This window comes from Oreochromis aureus, linkage group 16, assembly GCF_013358895.1.
Source record: "Oreochromis aureus strain Israel breed Guangdong linkage group 16, ZZ_aureus, whole genome shotgun sequence".
NCBI classification, from domain to species: domain Eukaryota; kingdom Metazoa; phylum Chordata; class Actinopteri; order Cichliformes; family Cichlidae; genus Oreochromis; species Oreochromis aureus.
Genome location: NC_052957.1, coordinates 18,942,554 through 18,968,106, shown reverse-complemented (window position 1 = coordinate 18,968,106; position 25,553 = coordinate 18,942,554). Strand labels below are relative to the sequence as shown.

General features: G+C 40.6%; 1 protein-coding gene across 2 annotated transcripts; it reads right to left on the bottom strand.

Moving 5' to 3' along the window:
* Positions 1-5,450: 5,450 nt before the first annotated feature.
* Positions 5,451-6,725, bottom strand: gja8b (gap junction protein alpha 8 paralog b). 2 transcript variants are annotated; one of them, XM_031740199.1, is made up of 2 exons: positions 5,652-6,725; positions 5,451-5,567 (listed from the first exon to the last, which is right to left on the bottom strand). In XM_031740199.1, exons 1-2 carry the CDS (start codon positions 6,723-6,725, stop codon positions 5,451-5,453), a joined length of 1,191 nt encoding a protein of 396 aa, XP_031596059.1. The 2 variants fall into 2 exon arrangements, with proteins under 2 accessions (XP_031596059.1, XP_031596060.1); XM_031740200.1 differs by having other exon boundaries at positions 5,451-5,585; positions 5,682-6,725.
* Positions 6,726-25,553: the final 18,828 nt, after the last annotated feature.

Genomic DNA, 25,553 nt, shown 5'->3' with positions numbered 1-25,553 from the left:
GCTTGCTGCCATCAGGAAGGAGACTGAAGAGCCTCTGGGTTAGAACCAGCAGACTGAGAGACAGCTTCATCCATCAGGCTGTCAGGATTCTGAATTCTCTCCCTGCTCTGTCCCTCTCGACTCTCATGCACACAAACTCCAGACCTGCATTCACCTTTTCCCTCTGAACCTCCACCATCGCCCTTCGCTGACTGCCCCACCCCCACTTGCACACAAACTCTTGCCCGCAAGCACTCTGTGTTGGACCCTGTTGTTTATGCAAGATTGTATTCTGTTTATCTTTTCATCTTTAACTTGTTTAGCGTACACTGAGGGCTGCGGGAGCATTGCGATTTCAAATTCCTGTGTATGATCTGTACATATGGTTTTTGGCAGTAAAGCTGACTCTGACTTTGACTTTGGCCAGAAGTTAGCCTCTGGTTAAAATCAGAATCAAATTTAAAATCCTTTTCATCACATACAAGGTGTTGAGTGTCCTGAGCAGCGGCATCACTGTCTGGTATGGTACCTGCACCATAACGGATCTCAATACCCTACAACAGATAGTGAGAGCAGCTGAGAGGATCATCCGAGCCTATCTTGCCTCCATCACAGACACTTATAGCACCCGCTCCATCCACAGAGCCACCAGCATTGTGGATGGCCCCACACACCCCTCACACACACTCTTCACTCTGCTGCCTTCTGGCAAGAGTTACCAGAGCATCCGAGCCCTCGCTGCCAGACTGCGGAACAGTTTCTTCCCCCAAGACGTCAGGCTCCTGAACACTCAGTATGACACACACACACACACACACTTATACACGTCACTATCAAGCACTTATCTGCAGTATCTATCACATACACACATGCACATCTTCAGACACCAAGCTACTTTTTGCACAACACTCAGTCGTTTTGCACAATACAATAGTATTTTGCACACTTCCATTGCACTTTCTTGTGTCTGTATCATCCTGTTCCATCTAGTCTTCCACTGTTTTGTCTTGTTTGTTTGCACTTTTTTGCACATTGCATTTTACGTAGTCCTGTGTTCATCTGTTATATGTCATATGTAGCACCAGGAAGGAACGTTGTCTCATTTCACTCTGTACTGTACCACTGTACATGGATGAAATGCCAATAAAAGTCACTTGTCTGTAATAATCAGGGCCTATCTTATCTTAATGACCTTATATTACCGTATTCCCTCATTAGAGCACTTCGCTCGCAGTTTTAAAACTCTGTTGTTCCTAATGCATTTAAATTGTTGCTGTAATTTAATGCTATATAAATAAAACTGAATTGTAAATTGTTATGTGGCCTAATTTCTTTTTTTAGCTAAAAGCTGCTCTACCTGTTCATATAAACCTAACTGACCATTTGTGGTGATCCACCATGCATAGTACTATAAAATGCCATAGCAACAAACTTGTGTTGCAAGTTTGTACCAACAAACTTGTGTTGCTATGGCATTTTTACTTCACTTGACCGAAGAAAAACACAGTGGAATTACATGGTTGCTATTAAAGTAGTAAAGTCTAATATGCTATGGCTGTCTCACTTGGCTTTCCTCAGCCTTACCAAGCCCTCATTTTTATCTTAATACATCTTTGAACTTTGTGAAATAGGTGTACAGGATATGATGATACCACAAGATCTATATCATAACTCAAGAGGAAGCCCAAGATGTCGCAAGATGTAGAGGGAAAAAAACTTTCTCTGAAATGGAATTTTCTGTTAATCCTCATTTAAATGTTTGTTTGATGTTAGAGATTTTGTTTATGACCAATAATAGTATAAAATTTAGACAGAAAGCCATGATCTTCAGATTACTACATGCAAAATTATGCCATAGAACAGGCATGTGGACTAAAATTAACTTTGGCAATACTGCCCCTTAGTGGTGCCTCACAGCCTCTCATCACTGGACTGGTCAAGTCAACTTTAACTTGGACATGATTAAACCTGTGAACAGTGAGTGTATTCTGCCAGTCCAGACAGAAGAATATTAAGTAGAATGGGAAACAGTTACTCTAAGATCTGATAGTGATTGCTTCTCTTTTCTATCTGTGGCAGATAGGGTCATGTTGTTCCTAGTTCCTCAAATACCTGGGAGGATGGCAAGTAGTCAGGGGTGCAATTAATTATATTTACTCAAGTATTGTACAACATTAACATACTCTTATATACTTACATTTTAATAGTAGACATACTCCACTACATCTAATCATTTTTAAATATTTTAGTTAATCAGAATATCTGCAAAATTGAAGTGGTAAGATACAGCCTAATGGTTTAATAAGTGTCATTCTGAAATAGAAAGTTCTGCATTATAATAATTTTGTTTTAACGCCTCCATGGGAGGCCGAAACCCAATGCAGTCCCCCAAGGAAGGGCATCTTTGCCAAATCCTGGGATAACAACAACAGACACCGGTGCTGTTGACCAGCATGGTTAGCTGTGCCGCTGTTGGTTAAAGACTGAGGAAGAGGAGGAGAGAGAGAAGGTGTGTTTGGACACAGTGAGAGAGAAATCAGAGGGGTAGGATCTTTAAATATATGGACTGTGGAGCTGTTAGGCAGGAGGAAAATAGGGAGGCCACAAAGAAGATTCAACCATGTAAAGATGGAGGACATGGAGAGGATCAGATGATAGGATGCCAGGGAGAGGGTGAGAGAGAGACAAATGATCTGACCTGGTGACCCCTAAAGGGAGCAGCCGAAAGAAGAAGAAAAAGATAAATAGATTGTTGTTGTTTTTTATTATTTAATATATGCACTTCCACACTTTGATATTTCTGCTTCTGCATTGGCAAATGTCTTTGATCTATTATAAAAAAGGCAAATCATAATAATATCATGTCTGACATTTAGTCAGTATAAAGGAAAAAGCACAAGTCTGTATTACCCCAAATATTACAAGTTGAAACTTAAGCCCACCCCGCCCACTACTCTACCCACTACACCCTACACAGTTACTAAATGTATAGTGTGTAGGGGGTAGATTGGAATTCTTCTGTGTTTCTGTCGTCCTCTTATTTCTGTTTTGATGTTGTAGCTTGTTTCACTCAGTGTGCGTCACTGGGTGTATGCTCTCCAGAGAAACACTGACACGACACGTCGTGACCACGTGTGACTTTTTATTGCGTCGGTTCACTTTTCAAAAGAAGATACTGCCACACATCTATCAGCAGAGAAGACTACAAGTTAGTAAAAAGGATTTTTTTGTCCTTTCCAAAGATTAATCATGTATTCTTACAAACATACAGGCAATGCAACAGTCTTAAAATACACAGAACTATACATTACCAGCACATTGATGTACAAATCGGCCAGCAGCATGCTTTGATCAAAACATTGTTATATGTGTGTTTATTAATTTGGCTATTGATTAAAGGCTCAGGTTCTGCCACACTGGATTATGGGAGTTGAGGTGATTACAGATCAGGGATGGAGGGGGGTCATAAAGAGGTCAAAGATGCTTTCTCTACAGGTTTCCCTAGAGCCTTTGGATCGTCCCCCCAAATCCAACACTTTGAGATGTACATGTGTGGCACAGAGGCACAGATTGAGCATCAGCCCATTTTGCATGAATGGATTAATGTCCACAAACGTGAAGCTTTATGCACCGATATCTGAACATGTTTAAAATAAAAGTCATTATATTATCGTTGTAGGTATATTACAGAGACGTGATGTTATGCGTAGGTGTTTGTGTGTACAGAGGGGTCACAAAGAAATGAAACCAATCATAAAAAACAAAAAAAAGGAAGTAAAACATCAAGTTTATGTAGTTCCCAGAGCAATATAACCACTTACAATAATTAACACTTACAGAAAAGGCACTGGAAGTCTTACAGTTGCATTGGTTTGAGTAAAAAAGAAAGCCAGAAAAAGTGTGAAGATTTGTAATAAATCCAAGGTGTATTTTAAGGCTTAAACACACTTTGTAATAGTGAGGAAATGGGTCTCCTTTACTCAGATGATCCTGCTGCTGGGCATTTTCTATCTATAGTGGACTTGTGAGATTAAATTATTAGTGTTGTCACAATGAGAATGTGTGTTTGCAGTGGACAGTGAAATAACTAAAAACAGCTGCACACTATGTACAATATTAGGCACGTGATAGGGCATTATGTACAGCGGGACTCCCCCGCAACTGTGGGGGAGCCACAGTTGTTTCTCTCTGTATTTATAAGCATATCACAACTATTGTGTTTTCTTAAGGGGTATGTTCTCTGCTGCGCTCGCATAAAATCAAGCAAAAAATTTTTTTTTTCCACAGCCAGGTTAAGGATGCTTGTTTTCATTGATGAGCACGGTTTCTTTTATTGTCCCGCCTCCAACAATACTTTGTGCTGATGGTGCATGATCTTTATCGGCCGGACGCTTGTTTGTATAGCACGAAAAGAGAGGATTTGGTTTGAGGTCGCCGCTATAGTTCACTCTCTGATAGGGCAAAATAAGCTCTGCTCTCTTCCACGGACTGTTGATATCACAGTACGCAGCGCTCTTGAAGGCAACTCAACATAAGCAAATCTCAAAAAGAAGAAATGCAGACTGAAAAAGACATTCAACATGTGGTCTCTTTTTTTTCTGTTTTTTTTTTCTTTTCTCCGGACTTACTCAGCTCTGGCTGCGCTACCTGGTATATAAACATGAAAAAGAGAGAAACGCTCCAATGCTGATGCACATCTCTGTTTACTCGAAAGAATCTTGTGTACATGGATGCAATGGATGAGGTGTTGTAAGGGTTAAAGGCCTTGCATAGAGCTGAAACCTCTGAATGTGCAAAAGAGGAATGCTCTTCTAAAACCTGAAAATGGACTTGTTCTGCTTCTTCACAAAGACCTTTGCAGGCTACATGTTAATGTGCCGACGTTTAGTCGGGTGTATTTTCCACGCGAGAGCGTTCTCGCTGGCAAGGCTTGCAGCAACGTGCTGCATTTGCAGTATGTGGTGCCTGAATGGGAATGAAAGTCGGTGCCTAACTACGGCGATAGAACTGAAATGCAGACACACAAGTATATTATAACCCCCCTTTTCTCCTATCTATTCAAACCCTGTGTAAAAAGGTCTATCCCTCTAGTATATACTATTATAAGTCTTTCAATAGAAAAGATGTTTCTAAAAATTGAACAAGGATCGTCAAGTAAAAACATCCTCCCTCACATGTGTCCTTTCAATATATTTTTAAATATAAGAACACGCTTAATAAAAAAAAAAAAAACTCCTCCTCTTTTTTAACATCTACTCTTTTTTTTAAAGTTATCACAAACATTTTTTTGTTTTTTTTTTGTTGGGTTTTTTTGTAGCTTGGTAATCCTAAAAGGTTTTAGTCCCTGTTGATTTTGTTTTTCATACATTTGGTTTCTGACCTGTCTGTTCAAGAGTGTGCATTGTCTTGAGATAGGTGTGTGTGCTCTCTTTCACATTGAACGTTTTAGTGTGTGCAGGTGTCTCACAGGTTCATACGGTGAGATCGTCTGACCTGGCCCTGCTGCTGGCTTTGCTCAGTCGGCTCAGCGGCCTGTTGTCTTCTATCGTTTCTGCAGCTTCCGTTCCTGCCTCTGCTGGAGTTGCCCCCTCCCCGTTCACCGCCTCCTCTACCTCAATGTCCTCTTCTGCAGCCAGATCCACCCTCTCTGCTTCCACCTCTGGCGGCTGCACCTCCTCAGGCTCTTCCTCGTGTAATGTCACCCCTCCTGTCTCAGTGGTCTGGGCGTAGGAGGGCAGAGTCTCGTCATACACCTTAGAGATGTCCTCCATGGGTAGCACTTCCTCCACTTTCTCCTCCAACCCCTGGAAGGGTGGGGCCCCTCTGCCAGCCTCCATGCCCACCTCAGCCAGTGGGTAGAGGTGAGTCATGGGGGGAGCTTTCTCCTCCTCCAGCAGCCTGTAACCTTTTGCTCTCTGCAGAGAGGGAACAGCCAAGGGGGGCAGGCTCTTCCCTTGTGGCGGCAGGGGGGCCGACCCCTCGCCTTGGGATGGCCCCGGAGCTGGGGCTGGCTTTCGAAAGACAAAGCGAATCTTCTTCAAGCCCAAGTGACTGATCTCCACAAAGTTTAGGAACAGTGAGACACAGGCCACAGCCAACATGAAGATGATAAAGACAGTTTTCTCTGTGGGGCGAGACACAAAGCAGTCCACCGTGTTGGGGCAGGGCCAGCGGCTGCATTTATACAACGGCAAGATGCGGAAGCCATACAGAAAGTACTGGCCCACCACAAAGCCCACTTCAAACAGTGTCTTGAAGATGATGTGGCAGATGTAGGTCCTCAACAGGGTGCCCTCCAGCCTGAACTTCTTGCTGCCTTTCGTGCTGGTCTCCTTAGTGGTGCGGACGCTTCCCTGGTCAGGTGCCAGAGGGAGACGCTCCTCACTCAGCTCCTGTTGCCGGCTAAGTTCTGCCTCCTCCCGCTCTTTGCGTTTCTCCTCCATGTGGACATGGTGGACAGCGTGGCCCACGTACACCAGAGACGGCGTGGACACAAAGATGATTTGCAGCACCCACAGGCGAATGTGGGAGATGGGGAAGGCCTCGTCGTAGCACACATTCTCACATCCGGGCTGCTGTGTGTTGCACACATAATCAGACTGCTCGTCGCCCCACACAAACTCTGCCGCTGTGCCCAGGATGAGGATGCGAAAGATGAAGAGCACTGTGAGCCACACCCGGCCGATCACCGTAGAGTGCTCGTTGACTTCCTCTAAAATATTACCCAGAAAGCTCCAGTCACCCATGATCGGTCCGTAGCACTGCAGAATGAAGGGTGGGGTAGGGAGGGACACGAAGGGTGCAGATGGACAGGGAGGGTGGGGTAGGCAGGGATCAACAGGGGGAGGGGAAAAGAGGGTGCCAAAAGTAAGCTATGCATGAGAGGAAAAAACTTGCAAATGTTTGAAAATCAAACGTACACCAGAATTTGTTTGTGCTTTTCTGTTTTCAAAACCCGAAAAAGTTCAAATCTTTACATGTACGCACACACTCACGCACATACAGAAAGATGAAAGTAAACAACAAACAGCAATTTTCCTTAAATATAAAAAAAAATAAACTTTAAGCTAGGCATTAATTTAACTGTACTAATGGCTGCATATTCTCATCGTAAACCAGATTAACCAAAGTTAACAAATGTGACTACTACAAGCTTTTACTTTTGCTTAGCTATCAGACTATAACAAGCTGTATCTCTAAATAAACCAATAAAAAAAGAGATCAGTAAATAACATAAAGTCCCTTTTTCCTGAAATGTATAATAAATCTAATCAAATGGGCAACTTGCCACAGCTGCGGCTCCGGCGAAGTTGAGTCCTGTCCCGTTCTCTTGGCACCCAGCAGGGAAAAGTGAACTTTTTTCTGCCCTCTTTCCCACCTAAAGCCCTGTCCTTGTCGCCCCACTGAGCAGATGTGAATGAATCGGCTCTGATGGTTGGTTTTTAGTTTGCTGCAATATTTAAGCTTGGAGCCAGACGGCCTTTATTTGCTGGGCGACGTGTGGTGACGCAGGAGACAATAGGATCAACAAAACCAGAGCGGGGATGTATGGGAGCAGGCCTCAGGCTCCCACACCAACATGGCCACTGTACTGCCGGGGCACCGGGTCCACAGCGGAGCAGTCATGCTACATACATGCAACTTCCTCGAACGTGCATACTGTGTATAGAAGCATAGATACAGCAGAGGATACAAGAGCAGCAGCATGTGCCTCTGGCTGTGCAGGCCAACATTAGAGCAGAGAGGCAGGTCAGTGACAAACTTTGAAGGAGAGCTTATGTCCTTGTGTGGTAACACTGGACACTGCTGTTTATACTATCATCTAAAGTGAGCATTAGATCATTTCAACTATATGTAAAGGGTATTCATACTTAATGTATTTCCCCCAATTTGAGGAAACAGTGGTTTGCTGATGTCGACTTTTTATTTGTCTGAATGAATGGCTTTTACAACTGTCGGGCATGTAGCTGTGACTATTCTGCACATGCTTTACAAGGAACAGTACATTTATATCCAAACAACATTCACTATGGATTAGTGAAAAAATCTGAACAAATAAAAATCTGCTTCTGCACTTCTTTTCTTGGCTTTCATCTCCAACATTTCAAAATGAAGATATAACTGCAAAAAAAAGACAAACTCCTTAATGACTTAAGGCAAGACTTTTGTTTAATATGGGTGTCTATAATTCATATTCTGTACATAAATCAGGATTATACATCTTGATTGTTTGCACAATATTATCTATATTATTTCTGGTTTAAAAATACCACAAAGGAAATTTAAAATGTTTTTTTATGTAAACACATTTAAATTTTTAACTTTTAAGTTTCAGGTTTCAAGCTTTATTGTCATTTGCAGATAAACAGTGTAGCCACATTTACCCATAATGAAATTCTTTCCCCGTGATCCTCAGCTTTACATGAGCATATAGAAAGTGTGCAGTCACCTTAAGAAGAAAATAAGAAGAAAACAGCAGTAATAATAATAATAATAATAATAATAATAATAATAATAATAACAATAATAATAATAATAATAATAATAACAATGGAGAGGAAAAAAAGAAAAAAGTATTAATATTTAGAGAATCTAAGACAGATTGGTATTTACAGGTTGTGCAAAACTTGTGTAATGAGCATGTAAGTGGCACTTGTTGAAGTGACAGTGTGTAGTGTCCTGTAACACAGGACTTTTAGGCGGGTGCACAAAATGTGTTTTTTATGCCAGAAGTAACCTCTGTGTGTGTGTACGTATCTCATACCTGTGTCATTTAGGGAGAATGTGAAAAATGTGAAGCGCTGAATGATTGTACACGCTGTAATGTCTCTATTAGGGAACTAGTCAAACTCTGCCAGCTCAGAGAAGAAAAACATTCAGCTGCAAACTTTGATCTCAGAGTCATTCCACAGATGTTTGCACAGAGGAAAAGCTGCAGCGGTGCCCAGTGAGGTTGTTTTCCATTGTTTTGACAATTACACTATTAACAAATCACCACAAGTTTTATAAGGCTATTACATAAAACATAAAGATAGGCAAACTGGTATGCGATGCCTAGTTTAAACTATAAATAAATAATTTTCTACCAAACCAAATAAGTCAGATTTCCACTCCGCAAAGCGTGAAAATACACATTGAGATGTTAGACGATGCAGGTTTCCGATTTGTCCAGTTTATCCTGATTTGTTGAACATGTCAGTGATTAACATGACGAACTTCACCAGTTTGAACTGGTTCATTAGCAGCAACTGCTAAGATGGAAAAGAAAAGTACAGCAGGGAAGGGCCGAGCACTATTACTTCATACACAGAAGCCCACTGTAGTCACCAGACCAGTAAAAAGTTCCATCTTTCATCCTCCACAGATGGGGGGTATTGTCAGAAAGGTAAAAAATGGAGGACCTGTGACTGAGAAAGCAGACGAGCAAACCCAGAAACCAGCAACTGATAGTTACGTTATTTTGAGTAACCTCAAGAAAAACAGAAAAGAAAGGGGAGTAAAAACCATTTCTGAAATGAACAACACAGCTTGCCAGATAGAGTCACAAAGTGAAGGATGAGTGAGTGAGTGTGGGTACAAAGAGAGAGAGGGGTACTTTAGAAAGTGTATATGTCATGGAAAAAGTACCGGCCAGACTGCACCAAAGGTAATCTTTGAAGGGTTCTGTTTTTCTTACAAATTGTTAGGTGAAGCTGCATTTATCACTGAAATGAGGCAGTCGGATTCAGCTTGACAGTGTTTGTGCTGGTCTTTTTTGGTATTTTGGTATCTTTTGCAGTTAATTCATAGATTTTGGAGTGTGGCTTAACGTCCAAATAAACTTAATTCACTGGACTCCCTGCAGGCTACAGTACTAGCTGCGCCTGGCTACTACCAGGTTGGACTCGCTTTTGCACTCAGAACATTATGAAATATTTGTATCTTTAACAAGATGCTCAAAGGTTTTAGTCCGTATGATAGCATGCCACAGTTGATGGAGATTTTTTGGCTGCACATCCATGATGGTAATCTACCATTCCACCTCATCCCAATGGTGGCTCAAGATCTGATTACTCTGGAGCCCATTTAAGTAAAGTGCCATCTTCAAGTATGGGATGATTTGAGCTTTGTGCCATCTTCTCATGGCAGCATTCATCAGGAGTTGGATACACTGTGGTTATAAAGGGATATTAGCAATAGCAAGGTAGGCTGTGATGTTTAAACAATGCTCAACTGATACTAAGGATTCCCAAAGTTTGTGGAGAAAAAAATCTTCCACATCATTACCCCACCAGCAGCTTGAAGCAATAATACAAGACAGGATGGATCGATTCCATTTACACCAAATTTGGTTGGAACCCAGTGTGGTCTTCCGCTGATATAGCCCATCTTGGTCAAGGTCCAACAGGTTGTGCATTCAGAGAAGCTCTTCTGCATGCCTCGGCTGTAATGAGCCATTATTTGAGTTACTATTGCCTTCCTATCACCTTGAAGCAGTCTGGCTATTCTCCCCTGACCTCTGACATCAACAAGGCATTTTCACCCAGAGAACTGCTTCTCACTAATTATTTTTTCTTTTGACGATCATTCTATGTAAATCCCAGAGACAATTGTTCGTGAAATCCCAGCAGATCAGCAGTTTCTGAAATATTTAGATTAGCCCATGTGGCATCGGCAATCATGCTACATTCAAAGTTCCCTAAATTGCCTTTCTTTCACTGATGCACAGTTTGAACTTTAGCAGGTCATCTCGATCCCGTCTACATGCCTAAATGCTTTGAGCTCATGCCATATGACTGGTGGATTAGATATTTGCATTAACCATCAGGTGTACCCTATAATAAAGAGATTATTCGACAAGTGTATTTTGAATTAGGATTATGACAGTCAGTAAGCCTTTCTTTGACTATGGGAATAAAATAAAACTAATAATATTAGTTTTTCTAGCTGGAAAGCCAGCAGGTGTAGCAGGTCTTTGTGGTCTACTGACCAAATCTTTCTGATCTTACAATGTAACAAGTTGCAATGATTGAACACTTTGAAGATTTATTTTTTTTATTTGTTTTTGTATGTGGCTTTTCATCTTATGATATTGTGCAACAGTTTCTGATTTTTTTTCTTGAAAAATGCTTTATAAAGAAATTGTACATGCTTACACTCAAAAGAATGATTCTTTGCCCTTTTAAAAGTGAAGTAATCATTTTGACATCTGAAATATATCAAATCAAAGGTTTAATTAATGAAATAACTAATTAATCATTTTAAAAATATGCTCTGTAATAAAAGAATGTATACCAGTCAAGTAAATTTTGCTTGACCAGATACTATTAGATTTAACATTTTGCATTACATTTACATGTAATCAGATTACTTAAAGTAAAAATCTTTAGGATTATACTGAAGTTTACACTCAGTTAAACTGCGACTTCAACCTTACTGCCTTTGGTAGTATCTATGTGTAAAGTCCTAAAAACATTACCAGTAATGATTTAACATTTGTTTGTTGCTACTGGTCTGTAAAATGGTGTTCTGTGAATATATGGCTTTAATATGCCCCATGTTTCTGTATGAGCATGTGTGTGTATAAGCAATTAGGATGTTTTGCATTAGGATGTTTTTGTACTGAAATGCAGAACCTTACCAGCCCGACAGACTTGCCCTGTTCAGTATCAACAGTGAGATTTCTTTGTGCCAACATTTAATACTTTTATTATAAACCCCACTTGAACTTTGCAAGAGTTTATTTGAAGAAAGCTTTTGTTTGTTCGTAATCTAAACTGTTGAAAACTCGCTCTCTTGGTAAAACATCGATGCCCCAACTTAAAGGAAAGAACAGAACAATTACAGGGCAGTCACAGTCTGACAGTTACACAACTCACTTCCCTCTGCACAATCACACTTCCAAGTTCCACAAATGCCCTGTAGTCACAGGGTTCAGTGAAAGATGTTTGAACAATGCTCTTTTTCTTAAAAGAGCTATATGGCTGTTCTGCTTGTTCCTGAAGTCATACTGTGAAGCCTCTTTTGTCATGTTTGCATGGCTGAGTGACTTTTGCCATTTATTCATACACGAGTTTGCTGCTTTGTGTGATGAGCAGTGTTGGTCAAGTTACTTGAAAAAAGTAATCAATAACTAATTACTGATTACTTCCCCCCAAAAAGTAATCCCATTACTTTACTGATTACTTACTTTCAAAAGTAATTAATTACTTAGTTACTTAGTTACTTTTTAAAAACACGATTTACAGCCTGAATAGGTGATAAAGCGATAGATCTTTCAGCCCAATTCTACTTTTTCTGCATAATCCATCATACAAAATGTAATCAAATGGAAACGTCTCTTTTTAAAACTTTAAACTTTAAATCTTTTAACTTTATGCATCAAGCAAAAATTTAATTATATGCAACATTCTCTGACTGGAAGAAATTTGTTTAACATTTAAACCTATTTTCTGCACATTCCAGCATATAAAATAAAATATTTTTTTGTGTTTACACTCACTCTTTCAAATAGATGCAAGTAAAACACAGCAGAAAATAAATAAAATCAAAGACTCAGCGGTCCTGTTGCTCTATTTTCACCTGTAAAGCAGGAGTGGGTTAGGTTTACCCTGGTGCAGGTGTGCCGCGGCGGTCAGTGGAAGAATCCGCGAGTTTCTCTATGAGTTTCACATTACAGTCGTAGCGCACTCGGTGCTTGCTTGGAAGTTTATGGGTTTTTTCGCTGTAAAAAGAAGTTTTCTTCCCACGCAGTGAACAGTGGACACTAATGTTTTTGTCACTTTTTATGGAATCAAACTCAAAATAAGGTCAGTACTTCCACGCTTTAAACGCTGCACGCTCATGCTCTCTCCCGCACTCAATATATTATCCATTGTTGATCTGCACACAGCTGTTGTCACGAACGTCGCACTCGCTTACGTCACTGTCATGAGACATTCTCGCAAAAAATCACGGTTTTAGTAACGCAGTAACGCAGCGTTCCTACGTGAAAGTAACGGTAATCTAATTACCGTTTTTGCAATAGTAATCCCTTACATTACTCGTTACTTGAAAAAAGTAATCAGATTACAGTATCTCTGGTGATGAGTGACGCAGCATGTTACCAGAGCCTATTTGATTAACAGAAAATAGTAAGCATGATCAATTTCTAATAAAGGGAAGAAATGCACGATCACTGATTAGTTGTTTTCTCAGTTTATTTTACAGATTTTTCAGATGGACGCTGGAGGTGACCTCGTGCTCGAAAGCCACGTGTAAAAGATGTTTCGGCACTCAGAGTTAGCACTCATTAATCGATAAAAGTCATCACTCCTTTTATGGGCGTATCACCGCTCTGCCCATGTTACAGCCTGCCCTCACTCTCTCTCAGCCAATGGTGTTCACAAGCCTAGGTGACATCACGGGGCTGATGAACTAGAAAATCCACCTCTTGATGTCTGCTCTCTGATCTGTTGGTTGCTGGCAGATTTGGCCTCCAAACTGAGCTCCGCTGATCCCACAGCTTTTCACAAATGAATGATGTAATCTTTAGTAAAGCATGCATGAGGCACTATCTTGCCGGGTTAAACATCCCAGAATCATTTGCTACACTTTCACTCTGCCTGACATGGCATCCAGGAACATAAGTGTAAATGTTGCCTGACTGTAGATATACAGCTTGTCTCCATGTGTCCAGAAGCAATGATATCTTCTCTTATAGAAATGTTCCCAACAAAAAGGCCAAATCCTTGTTTCCTCTGGCCCTGGGTGGCACATGGGCTCCGCCCGTTGTGCGTTGGAGAATAGAAGCCATGCGCAGAGCCCTGTAGAGGCTTCAGGGTGTATCCACTGAGCTGGGGGACCAGGGGAGTCCCTTTAAAGAGCTGTGTGTTGGTATAGTGGACGCTTGCATGCTAAGCCCTACGGTGGGCCCGTGAATGGCTCCGGGATTTCGCACAAAGACATGATGTCATGATGCAGGGTGCGGACCCTATTGAGCACGTGCATTGAGGCGTGAGGCCAGATTAGACCTCGAAGCAGGGCACCAACTGGACGTTAATCAGAACGCTAACACGCTAACAAACATATCGTATGGCGATCTGCCTACAGCGTGATGGTGCCATGTGTTTCCTGCTCGCAGTACCTTTGAAAGATAGAAAGTAACCAAAATCTTAGGTTTGTAATGAACTTATAAATGTGATGCAATTTAAGACATCTGTTACATCTAACAATATGCATTATGTGATTCCAACACATGTTGGCAGGGGGTTGGTTTGATTTGGCCTCCCGGTTACCCTTCACACAATGAACATCTCACACCACTCCCCGAGGGAAAACATTTTTAGAGGAGTACTTTAGAAGCAACAAAACCCTTTTTTTAATGTATGTACAACATATAACAAACATATAAGGACTCCATACAGTACATTTACACCTTCATCAGCAAAGAAAGCAGAATGTTCTTCTTACTTTTGTGCTTCTGGTTTGACCCCGTCGTGGGGTCATGTCCTTGCTCTGTGGAAGTAGTCATCAACAGGGGCTGCAGTGCACATAGAAATACTCTTTTTTTTAGCCTCAAACAAGTGCGCACACTTTAATATTAAAATACTTGATAAAAGAAGCTTTTTACAAGGTGAAGAAATGAAGTAAGTGGATCAAATGAATCAGAGAAAAACAGAATATGGAAAATGAGACAAGAAAACTTGTCAGTGTTGATGTCAATATTGTCAGCAACCTAAATTAAAAGGCAGGAAACATCAGTTAATTTATAATAACATTTTTTAATGGGAATTGGTGACCTCGACAAGCATATTAAACCATCCCATGGGCCTAATCTTTTGTATAACTTCCTGCAGACCCACAGTTCTCCTCTAATACTTTTTTCTAAAGACATCGAAGTTCAACAGTCAGCTAAAATGCCTGCATATTATGCACAGCAGTCCTCATGCATTACACAGTTTTGAAATTGATTTGTATAATCTCACAATAGGGGGCATCATTACTCAACAGAGGACTTGCATCCAGTAACTCTGAGGCTGCACGTCCACAAATGCAAAGGATGTTCGGTCGTAACATCACTGAGCCTAGAGAGTTATTATAAGGAGAAAAGAGCGAGATTACAGAAGGCAGAGATATATTCCACGTCTTTTATGATATGTACTCACTTTCATCCTCTCAGCAGAGGGCACAGCCTGAGGAGGATTCAGCACCACCAGCTGTGTTACTGCTGTGCACAGCAACTGTTATCGTTTCTTTTTGGACTTGCTTTCAAGGTTTATCAGCACACTCCTTTATATGTATTTATTGTATGTGTATATATGTATAAAATATCTAAATCTTTGGTTTTGACATAAAATGATAAGACAGGAAGTGTATATTCTTATTGTACCAAGCCATATGATTGTGATTTGACATGACATGTTTATGATTATGATATATATAGCTACAGCAACATCTTGATTCTTTTCTTTTTCAGGCATTCAGTTATATTTGCAGCTGTGCTTGGGATCATTGTCCTGTTGCACGACACTTTCAGCCAAGCTTTAACTGTCAGACACATGGCCTCACGTTTGACTCTAGAATACGTTGGTATACAGCGGAGTTCATGGCTAACTCAGTGGCTGTGAGGTGTTGCTCCTGTGGCTGCAAAATAAACCCAAATCATCACCCCCTCCTCCACCGTGCTTGACAGTTGGTATGAGGTGTTTGTGCTCATATGCTGTGTTTGGTTTCCACCCAATGTGCCACTGTGCATTATCTCCACTTTGATCTCATCCATCCAACGGACTTTAGGGTCGAAGTCTTGTGGTTTGTTCAGATGCAGCTTTGCAAACCTAAGCCATGCTGCCATTGGAAGGGGCTTTCTCGCGGCTTTCTTCCAAACAAGCCATAATTGTTCAGTCGTTTTTTGATTGTGCTGAACTTTAACATTTAACATGCGAAACTTAGACATGTAGAGTCTAAGGTGTAGCTCATATTTTTTCCGGTTTCTCTGAGCATTGCACAGTCTGACCTTCGGGTAAATTTACTGGGAAGACTGGTAGCGGTCTAAATTTTTTCCACTTGTAAGTATTTTTTTTCTCTGTAGAATCAGGGGCTTCAGATTGTTTGGAAATCACCTCATAACTCTTCCTAAATAGCAACAATTGTTTCTTCCTTGGCCTTTGCAGGTCAGCAAATTGCCAAACCATCTTCTTCTATAGAGGCGCTCACACTTACTGATGGAAGCAGTAGTGGTGTGTTCATCTGAGTTTTTGTTGCACGGCTGCACGTCATCAGTTCATAATTCTACAAGCCCAGGTTGATCACACAGCACTTTAAAGAAAAAACCTCTTGTTTCCAAACTCATAATGTTATTGTGTCTTTTTTCACAGTCTTTTAATCACATGAACTTCACATGAATCATCTCTGTCGCTCGTAGTTCCGTACACACAGAGGAGACATTCACTGCGGGTTTAAAGAGATGGTATCAGCGATGCCCTTCACAGATTCCAACGTGACCCGAGGGCAGCAGTGTGTCTCATGACAAAGCAGAACACTATGACCTCAATGACATAAGGCTTATGTTTAAAAGACAGAGATACACTTGTTTCTAAACTTGTTTGTTTAGTCTGCAAACATAAGGCCATGCATGTTTGTGTGAATATCTGAGTTTCATCATTCTCTTTGTGTTCCGTGACCTACTGCCTCAGTGACAAAGTTTTTCTTTGTGTCTTTCTTTCTTTTTTTTAAATCCTTTTTCTTCATGAATCATCAATTTGATTTTTGACTGGTGTTGAATAAAGCTTTCTGACATTCAGATACCATCGCTTCGCTAGCAGCTGTCTTTGTTATGCTTCCACTTTCACCCAGACGTTCGTCGCTTTCAGGAGAAAAAAACCAAAAACATTCTTTCAGTCAAATTTTACATTTGCTTTGAAAACTGGTGCCGAGCTGGTGTCTCTTTCCTGAAATGGGGAGAAAGGGTGAAACCATTCGTGAAGGTATTCAAAATTTACTGAGTGAACACTTGCTGTATTACCCAACGGAAACTGGTGAGAAGACAGACAAAAGCTGCAGTCTCGGAGCATGACACGGTGAAACTAAACTGAAGCCAAAAAAACCATGCCAAGCTGTCCAAATTAGCTAAAATACCCACATACTGAATACACACACCTTCTCACATGAATCGACACATACACACACAGGCCCCGCATGTGTCGCATTTGGTCGCGAGCCACAGCATTGTGTGTTTCAGGGCTGAGTTCTTGCGCCCAGCTGGAAATGAGTTCTACCATTGTGTTTTGGGAAGTCATATTTGTTGAATTTGGACCAACCCTCTGACCTTCATGTGTTCAGTTGGTCACACAGACATTAGTCTCATGGGACAGGGTCATTTAGAGCCTGGAAGTGCATAACCGGGCCCGCAGAACGCACTTTACTACAGGAAATGGCAGACAAAAAAACTCACATGCATTAAACTCTGCTTGCTGAGAAAGTAAAATGCGTCACGACAAAGCCAGTAGTAGTGCTGACAAATTAAAGTTTGTTCACTGGTAAATATTTTTTACCGGTTATTGTGTGACATTTTGTTGGAAAAGAGAGCAGTGTGTTTAAACGGTGAGAAGATTGGACTGTTTGGAGTAACTACCTGCATTTGTGTTTAAGGCTTCCCCTTCCGTGTCCTGTTAAGACCAGCAAACACCATCCTCCTGTGTCTGGTTGTTCAAGGGGCCACTGATATCAGATCCCAACTTGTTTGCAATCCGATAATAGTGTTTTAATTTCTGAGTGTTTTTTGGCAAGGTTTGATAAACTCTCACCAACTTCAGCTGACATTTTCAGCAGTCTGCTACAGTCTTTTTGTAGGGAAGGGATTTTGTGACTGCTTTCTACTCATTCGGTCATTCAGCACAGCATCTGTCATTGTCTTTATGATGATATGAGGACCGAAAGATTCAAAACACAGTTGAAATGAATTTGTCATTTATATAGCTTTAAAAATGTGGAAGACATGGCTAAATAGATAAACAGAGGAACCCAGAATGACTTCTGACTGCTATAAATGAAGTAGTGTGGTGGCTGCTGGGGGTGTAGGAGGTGGTCTGGGTGGATTACTTCCTGGTCAAGCTTTACATGATTGAACAGGACCAACCACAGCTGTATCCTAAATGCCTCAATACATGTGAATTAAATGTTTTATACAAACTGGCAGGGATTTCAGCTGCATCATTTACCTCCAAAGACCCAGAATGAACAAGAGTTCATTCAGTGTCACAGATGAATTAACTGTGAGATCAGATGATTCCACCTTGAATAAGTCATTCTTAAACTGTAGACACTTTCCCTGAATTTGAGTCAGAGGATATTAGATGTATAAGTCACAGACAACCTGAGAACTGCAACTAGTTTGGGTTCTTTTGTTTTTTTACAGGTTTTCAGGCTTTGAGCCCTGCATAAGGAAATGAGCCATCCTGAGAGCTTGACTGAGTCCGCCCCTAGAAGAGAGAGTGACAGAGAGAGACTGGGTGAGACACAAGGCATGAATTGTTCTCACCATTGAAGAAAGAAGGGGCAGCTTCCTCTCTAGCAACACCAGGCACTATGGAAGCGGAGAATCGGTGCGCATACAATGGAGATGGGGTAAGGAGAGGGGAGGGCAGACAGGAGGTGTGAATGGAGGAAGGATGTAAGTCCTGTGCCCGACTAGATGTAAGAACCTGGATGAGAAAGATGTATTTTAGGACGACTGCTCAGGAGAAAACTCCTTGACTTTTGTGCACATATCACTTGTTGCACTGACTTTCTCACAACCTGAATACAACCTTTCCAGAATGATACATTCCTTGGGACATGTATAAATATATTATTCATATACATTAATTCTATTTTTCTGGGACACAGAGCCACTGCGGGTCAGGTGTGTAGAGAATTGAGTGAATATGATTTTCATAAAATAAACAAGCTGACATCTTCTGACCTTTTTGTCAGTGAAAACTTTATTGGCTTTTAAAAAAACAGCTTGAGAACAAGTGCACGAGAGAGATTTAAGTGTCCAGCTGAGTGTAACAATTATGTTATTACATTTAGTGGGGCCGACCCTTAAAATATTATCTTATATTCTCTTATATTGTTTTGATGAAAATCAAAGATTACCAAGTAGCAAAAGTACTGACATCCGTTACAGAGAGGTCATAAAGTCTCTCATAGAGTTATAGACGAAAGATCCAGGTCCTCAAAATAAATAAAGTATCCAGCACTGGCAAGGTGGCCTTAAAGTGGTTAACAATAGTTCTTGTGCATTTAGTAATACAAAGAAACACAATGTGTAAATAAATCTTTATGTATCTTTATGTTTATGTATCTGAACCACCTTAATTCTTCATTACGTAGAAGATGAGTCTGCTGTGATCATAAAGAAATGGTCATGGTCAGCAACAAAACTCAGGTAGGCTGTGGTATTTAAACTAAGTTGGTAGTAAGTGCCAGGAAAATCAGTAATTCAAAGTAGGTAAGGTACTTTGCTTAGCAACTGTGACCACAGAATTTCCTCTGGGATTAATATAAAGTATTCTGATTCTGACTGATAAGGTCTGATTCACGCTTTCATGTCGCTTATGTCTAATCCTGACCCAACCATTCCAACGTTGCAACGTCCTCTCTTTTTTCGAACCAGTCTCTGTAAACCCTAGAGATGTCTGGGCAGGAAAATCAGCAGTAAATCAGCAGTTTCTGAAATACTCAGACCAAGCTGTCTGGCACCAAAAAACCATGCAACGTTCAAGGTCACCTAAATCACCTTTCTTTCCCGTTCATACGTTTTAAATATTTCCATATGTTTTCTGGTAACTTTGCCTGACTGCTGAGGGGTTATTGGTTTCAACAGCCACATGTGCTGAGAGTCAGCAGAACAAAAAGAAAAAATGGCTGTCATCAGTGAAACCAAAACAGTACCCTGAAAGGTGTTAAAAGATGATATAATACTTGGAAAAATTCAGAGTGTTGATATGAGCAACGCCTTTCACAGAGAGATCATTTATTAATTACTTATATTGATTACAACATGTTTAAGATTTAAAAGCCAGTTTTAGTGTTTGATATAAAAAAAATATCACCTTGTGCAGCTAAGCACACTTGCCTCTGGCTGGGAATCAGCAAGGTGTTTTCAAACCTGTGAGGAAACAAAACAAAAGGAGGTTGAAAGCTGTGAATTTTTGAGAAAGTGCCCAAAGGGTGACTAAGGTTCTGAGAAATGCAGAGTAAGAATGAACCTGTGGGTGTGCATATCACTCAGGGCAGGAAGAGCAGTCTCAAGAAGTGGATGTGATTTCATAAGAGAGTAACACCCTCTGTCTCTCTATCAGGGAAACCCAGGCCAGACCCAGGATGACTTCATGCTCAGATCCTCTCAGTGAGCCAGCCACCCAACACAATGTTATCTGCGGATAGAAATGGACACGCGGTCAGCCATCTACTGGCAGCCACCACCGAGGTGTTCTCACATATGCTACGCTGGCAATGATTTATAACTTGATCGTGTTTCTTCGAATGCATCGGGGACACTTTAACAATGAGCAGGAAGCCATAAAACATAGCCACGGTAACGTGTCTCAGACAGAAAATACACAACAACAATTCATGAACTTACTTAAATTGTTAAATCATCTGTATAAGTGCCTCTTACTTGTTATTTATTTGATTTAAAATAGTTCCACTCAGGGGTCCATCAGGCAGAAAGGAGCAGTCCTAAACTGCCTGTTTGTTGCCCTTGCCTGGTGGCTGCACGTCGCACTTCTGCTGGATCTGACGAACAAAGCTGTTCTTTCATTCACTGTTTGTTTTTAGGGTTATATAGGAGGCATACTTACATACGCCCCGTGTCTGTCTTCAGCCATCATACAAACTGAAAACATATGTGCTAAATTTGTCCACACACACACATGCATGCATACACACAGCGCCCATCTGTCCTCATGTCTCAGTTAGTTAGTCGTCTTGGGTGAGGGGTCACGTAGATATCCCTCTTCCTGCATTTGTTAGGCTCCTTCTCCACGGCTGCACACTGGGATGCTGTAATTCTACCTTGGTGGGGAAAATATGGCATTAAGTCCATGTTTCCTTCGGCTCTTTCCATATCTTGATAACCTTGTTCTTAGGAGGGTGGAGAAGGAACTGACAAGGCCCTCTGCATGGATTTTGTTTGCTTTTATTTCAACATTCAAACATTCAATAATCTTATAAAAGCTTTTGGAATAAAAACACTGATAGTCAACTTTACAGTGTGCCTCACTGACATATATTTGAGGCCCCTGGGTATTTTTCACTCCATGTAAATATGTTAATATTTGATACAGATGCAGAAAATAATGACTTTTCCTTAAAATCCAGTGGGCTACAGGTCCATTTACTTTCCAACCTTGTTTTAAAAAGTAGCAAGTGTGCCGCCTGTAGGCAGCTCGATAGTGCAGTGGTAAGACTACACACCTTCGGAGCGACAGTCACAAGTTTGATTCCCGCCCGGTATCCAGTAAGGGTCCTGGCTAGACCCCTCATGCTAAAAACCAAGCCCTGGAATGGCGCGGCTATGTCTGCAGCCTGTCCACCGCTGGGACACAATAATTTCACTACATGTTGTACTCTGTATAATTGTGTATGTGACAAATAGAGGTTGTTTGTTTGTATGGCAACTGTGCTGATTTTGCCACATGTGGCTGTACAAACCAGTAATTTACAGCTGCTAGAGAACATATGGAAACATTTAGCAGCTAAACCCTTAGCTCTCGGGAGACAGTGGAGAAACAAAATTAATGTCAGACCTACACTTTAATGATTTCAAGCGTTCCTTAAATAGAAATAATATTTTAAAGTCAATTAAAAACGTAATTTAAATTAATAACTAAATATAATATAAATCACACTCTTGTTTGCTAACGTTTTCACCGTATTAACTTGAAAGGCTGTAATACAGTCACTGACCACATTGCTACTTACATCTCTTTAACCGCTCGGGAACACAAATATCTAATCAGTTAATCAATGTATTTAGGTGTGTAGGCATGTTCAACACACCCTGAAGTTCAAATTGAGCATCAGAATAGGGAAGAAAAGTGATTTAAGTCATTGGTACCAACAACATTTCACGGTTGTTGCTACCAGATAGGGCGTGAGTCTGAGTATTTCAGAAAATGCTGAGCTAACGAATTTCCTACACAGCCATCTGTAAGGTTTACAGAAAATAGCCCGAAAAAAGAGAAAATATCCAGTGAGCAGCAGTTCTCTGGGTAAAAATGCTTCATTGATGACAGAGGTCTTATGAGACTGGCTAGACGGCCTTGGATAGGAAGGCAACAGTAACTCAAATGACCACTCATTGCAAACAAAGGTAAGAAGAAGAGCACCTCTAAATGCAAAACATGTCAAACCTTGAAGCAGATGGGCTCCAGCAGAAGACCACACTTGGTGCCACTCCTCTCAGATAAGAACTAAGGCTGTAATTCACACAGACTCACCAAAACTGAACAACAAAAGACTGGAAAATGTAGAATAGAAAGACTAATCTACTTTCAGCTTATCTCTTGCTAAAGGATGCTACCACAGCAAGTTGGTTTGCATGTTTGATTCAGCAGTTTTATAGCAGAGGCCCTTGCTGGAGTTTGTGTCTCCAGCTGAACTCAAATAGCAGAAAATGCTGCTCCACATGACGTCCCGATGTAATGGAGACTTGTTTACTTCCCGTACTATATCCTGTATGCATCGAAATAATTTAGAGTCAGCTAATAATATTACAGTGTTAAGTTTAAATTTAAACTGTAAGTATGTAAAGTAAGGACTGTAAAAACAACCATTATCACGCAGTGTTGTTTCTCTGTCACAGATCATGAGCCACATCCCACATCCTCTCATTACACCATAGAAAAGATCACATCTGAATTATACACAGTAGTCAGTGCCAAAGCCATCGGTATTACTCAACATTACTCAAATAGTTCACTTCCTTTATGACTCCTGTACCTACTGTTATTCTGTGGCTTTACACTAACACAGGTAAAAATTTAAAGCAATTTATAGCAAAAGTGAAATAAAGAAATAAACGCAGAGCGAGTCTTCAGAAGTGTGTTTATGTTTGTAAGTTTGTAGTGCCCCATATGAGAATCTGACAAAATCAGGAGAAAATTCTAATATCCCAGCGTCGTTCATCTACTTCTTTTATCAACAATGACTGCTTTGTCGCATTAATTATGCAATGCTGCCTCAGATGCACACATTCAGCGTTGCCATAAAAACACAGACACACAAGAGACAAAACTGGAAACTTGCATCCTTGCAAAAAGGCTAAAAAGTGTATTCTAATATCAGTGCAACTGTGATCAGAAATAACAGTGGAACGAGGGGGTCCTGGTCCCTTTTCCACCTTTAGGAAAACATTTTAATGTAACAAAATCATGTTAAAGTGAAGTCCTCACTGTGGTGCACATGATAAGGCTGTGAATATGAATATCCAGCCTTTTTACCATCAGTGCCAAAGTGTACAGCTGATCTAACTCTGTGGAGACTTATGTGACGTCTAAAATACAACTACTGTGGGCTTCTTGCAATTCCCCTCATGTTGGTTCAAAGCTTTGTCACCCTATAATGAGCAGACAGCACGGCTAATCGTTTAGTGCCTCAACCACGTGCTCTGCACGGCTTGTCAACGGAGCGACAGTGTTTTAATAATAACCAATAGTTTTCAGTAACGACGTCAGTGAGAAAAGGGTGTGGTCTGTGTTTCCATTGGTCTTGAAACATATTGCCTTGAAAAACTGTGTCACTATCGCACTAAGAAGGTCTTCTTTTTACTTTACAACAGCTTAAGATTGGAAACTCACGGCTTGAGTAACTGTTAAGTCAGTTATAAATGAAATATCAATACAGTATCACCGTCATTCGTTGTGTTTTCTCTGTTTTTTCCTCTCTCCTTGATAGTGATCATTCTCGCTTGTGTGGAGGTTTTTGTCTGATGTGACATTCCACTGCTATCTTCACATCACCTGGGAACCTGAGTTTCATCTACTATCAGGCTCCTGATGTATATCTACCTACCACCACTTCATGCCATTCACGTCAATGCTAGACTTCAGTCAAGATTATTCCCTGTGATAATATGAAGCAATCCGATGGTTGTTATCTTGATAAGCTAAACTGGAAATTATTATTGTAGCTACAGTCACATGAAAGGGGTGGCGCTAGCAGCATCTGGTCTTTGCAAGGAAGATAAAGCCATAATATCAGGAAAATATGAAAAGGTTGTATACATAGCCTAATGCATAGCTGATAGGAACATACCAGCCGTGTACTGTAGCAATGTAGTCTATATTGGTACAGTATTTGAAACACTATATGAATATTTGGAGACTGGAAAGGACACACTGTATTAACAAAGTTTAGCCTATTTGAAGCCAGGAGACAAGATGGGGAAAGTGCTGACTGTATCAGTTAACAGGGTTTCAATGCCCTGACATTCAGACACAGAACAATCAGATGGATTAACAATTAATATTGTTAATCCATTAAATTAATGTTTAGAGGTGTGTAAGATAGTCATAGTTTATTTCACCTGCAGGCCCAGTGAGTTTAAACCGTCTCAGAATATACTAAAGACTAAATGTAAAAACAAAATTCAAACACACGCTTAGATTTTGTGCAGATTTGATGTAAGGTCTACTAGAGGTGTACCATATTAGGGTCGTTTATTATGGCATTTTTGCTGTTAACAAAGAAAAAAGAAAAAAAAGAAATCAAGAAGTAAAGTCAAGTATCTATATGTCTAATTGATGCTCATCAGGGAAAAACATAGATATGTGCAGACATCCAACTGATTGGTAAGCAGGCGGTGACTTCATACCTGTTAAGGTCAAAGGTCAAATTTATTTATATAGCACATTTCCAGAAAGACGATGCTTCCAAAGTGCTTAACAATATAAAAATGCCATTAAAAACAAACAATAACAACAATAATAACAATATAAAACAATGATAGGACAATAAAAGAATTAAAACAATAACTAAGACCATTAATTAAGACCAAAATGTTTGGGTCACAGTGTGTAAAAAGCCAGGGCACAAACATATGTCTTTAGTAGCGATTTAAATTGATCAAGTGTTTGTGCAGATCTAATATTTAGGGGAAGACTATTCCAAAGGGGACCTGTCACAGAGAAGGCTCTGTCGCCACGAGATTTGAGATTAGTCCGTGGGATGGATAGCATTAATTTTGAGCTAGACCTCATGACTTTTCCTGCAGCATAAACAGAAAGGAGCTCAGACAGGTAAGAAGAGGCTCAGGCGTTAAGTGACTTAAAAATAAAAAGTAAGAGTTTAAATTGGATCCTGTAGCAGACAGGAAGCCAATGCAGGGAGGCTAAAACTGGAGATATATGATCTCTCCATGTGGTGCCAGTGTTAATCTGTATTCTGGGAAATCTTCTGCAGACCAACAGGTTACCAGATAAGACCTGATAAGAAAGGAACTGCCTTTGTTATTCTAAAAACGCACCGTTTCCTTAAGCCTGAACTTAGCTGGATAACCCCACTTCTTCACTGTGGGGCCCAAAATAGACCACTGTGCTCCCTCAACTATAACTAAAATTAAATAT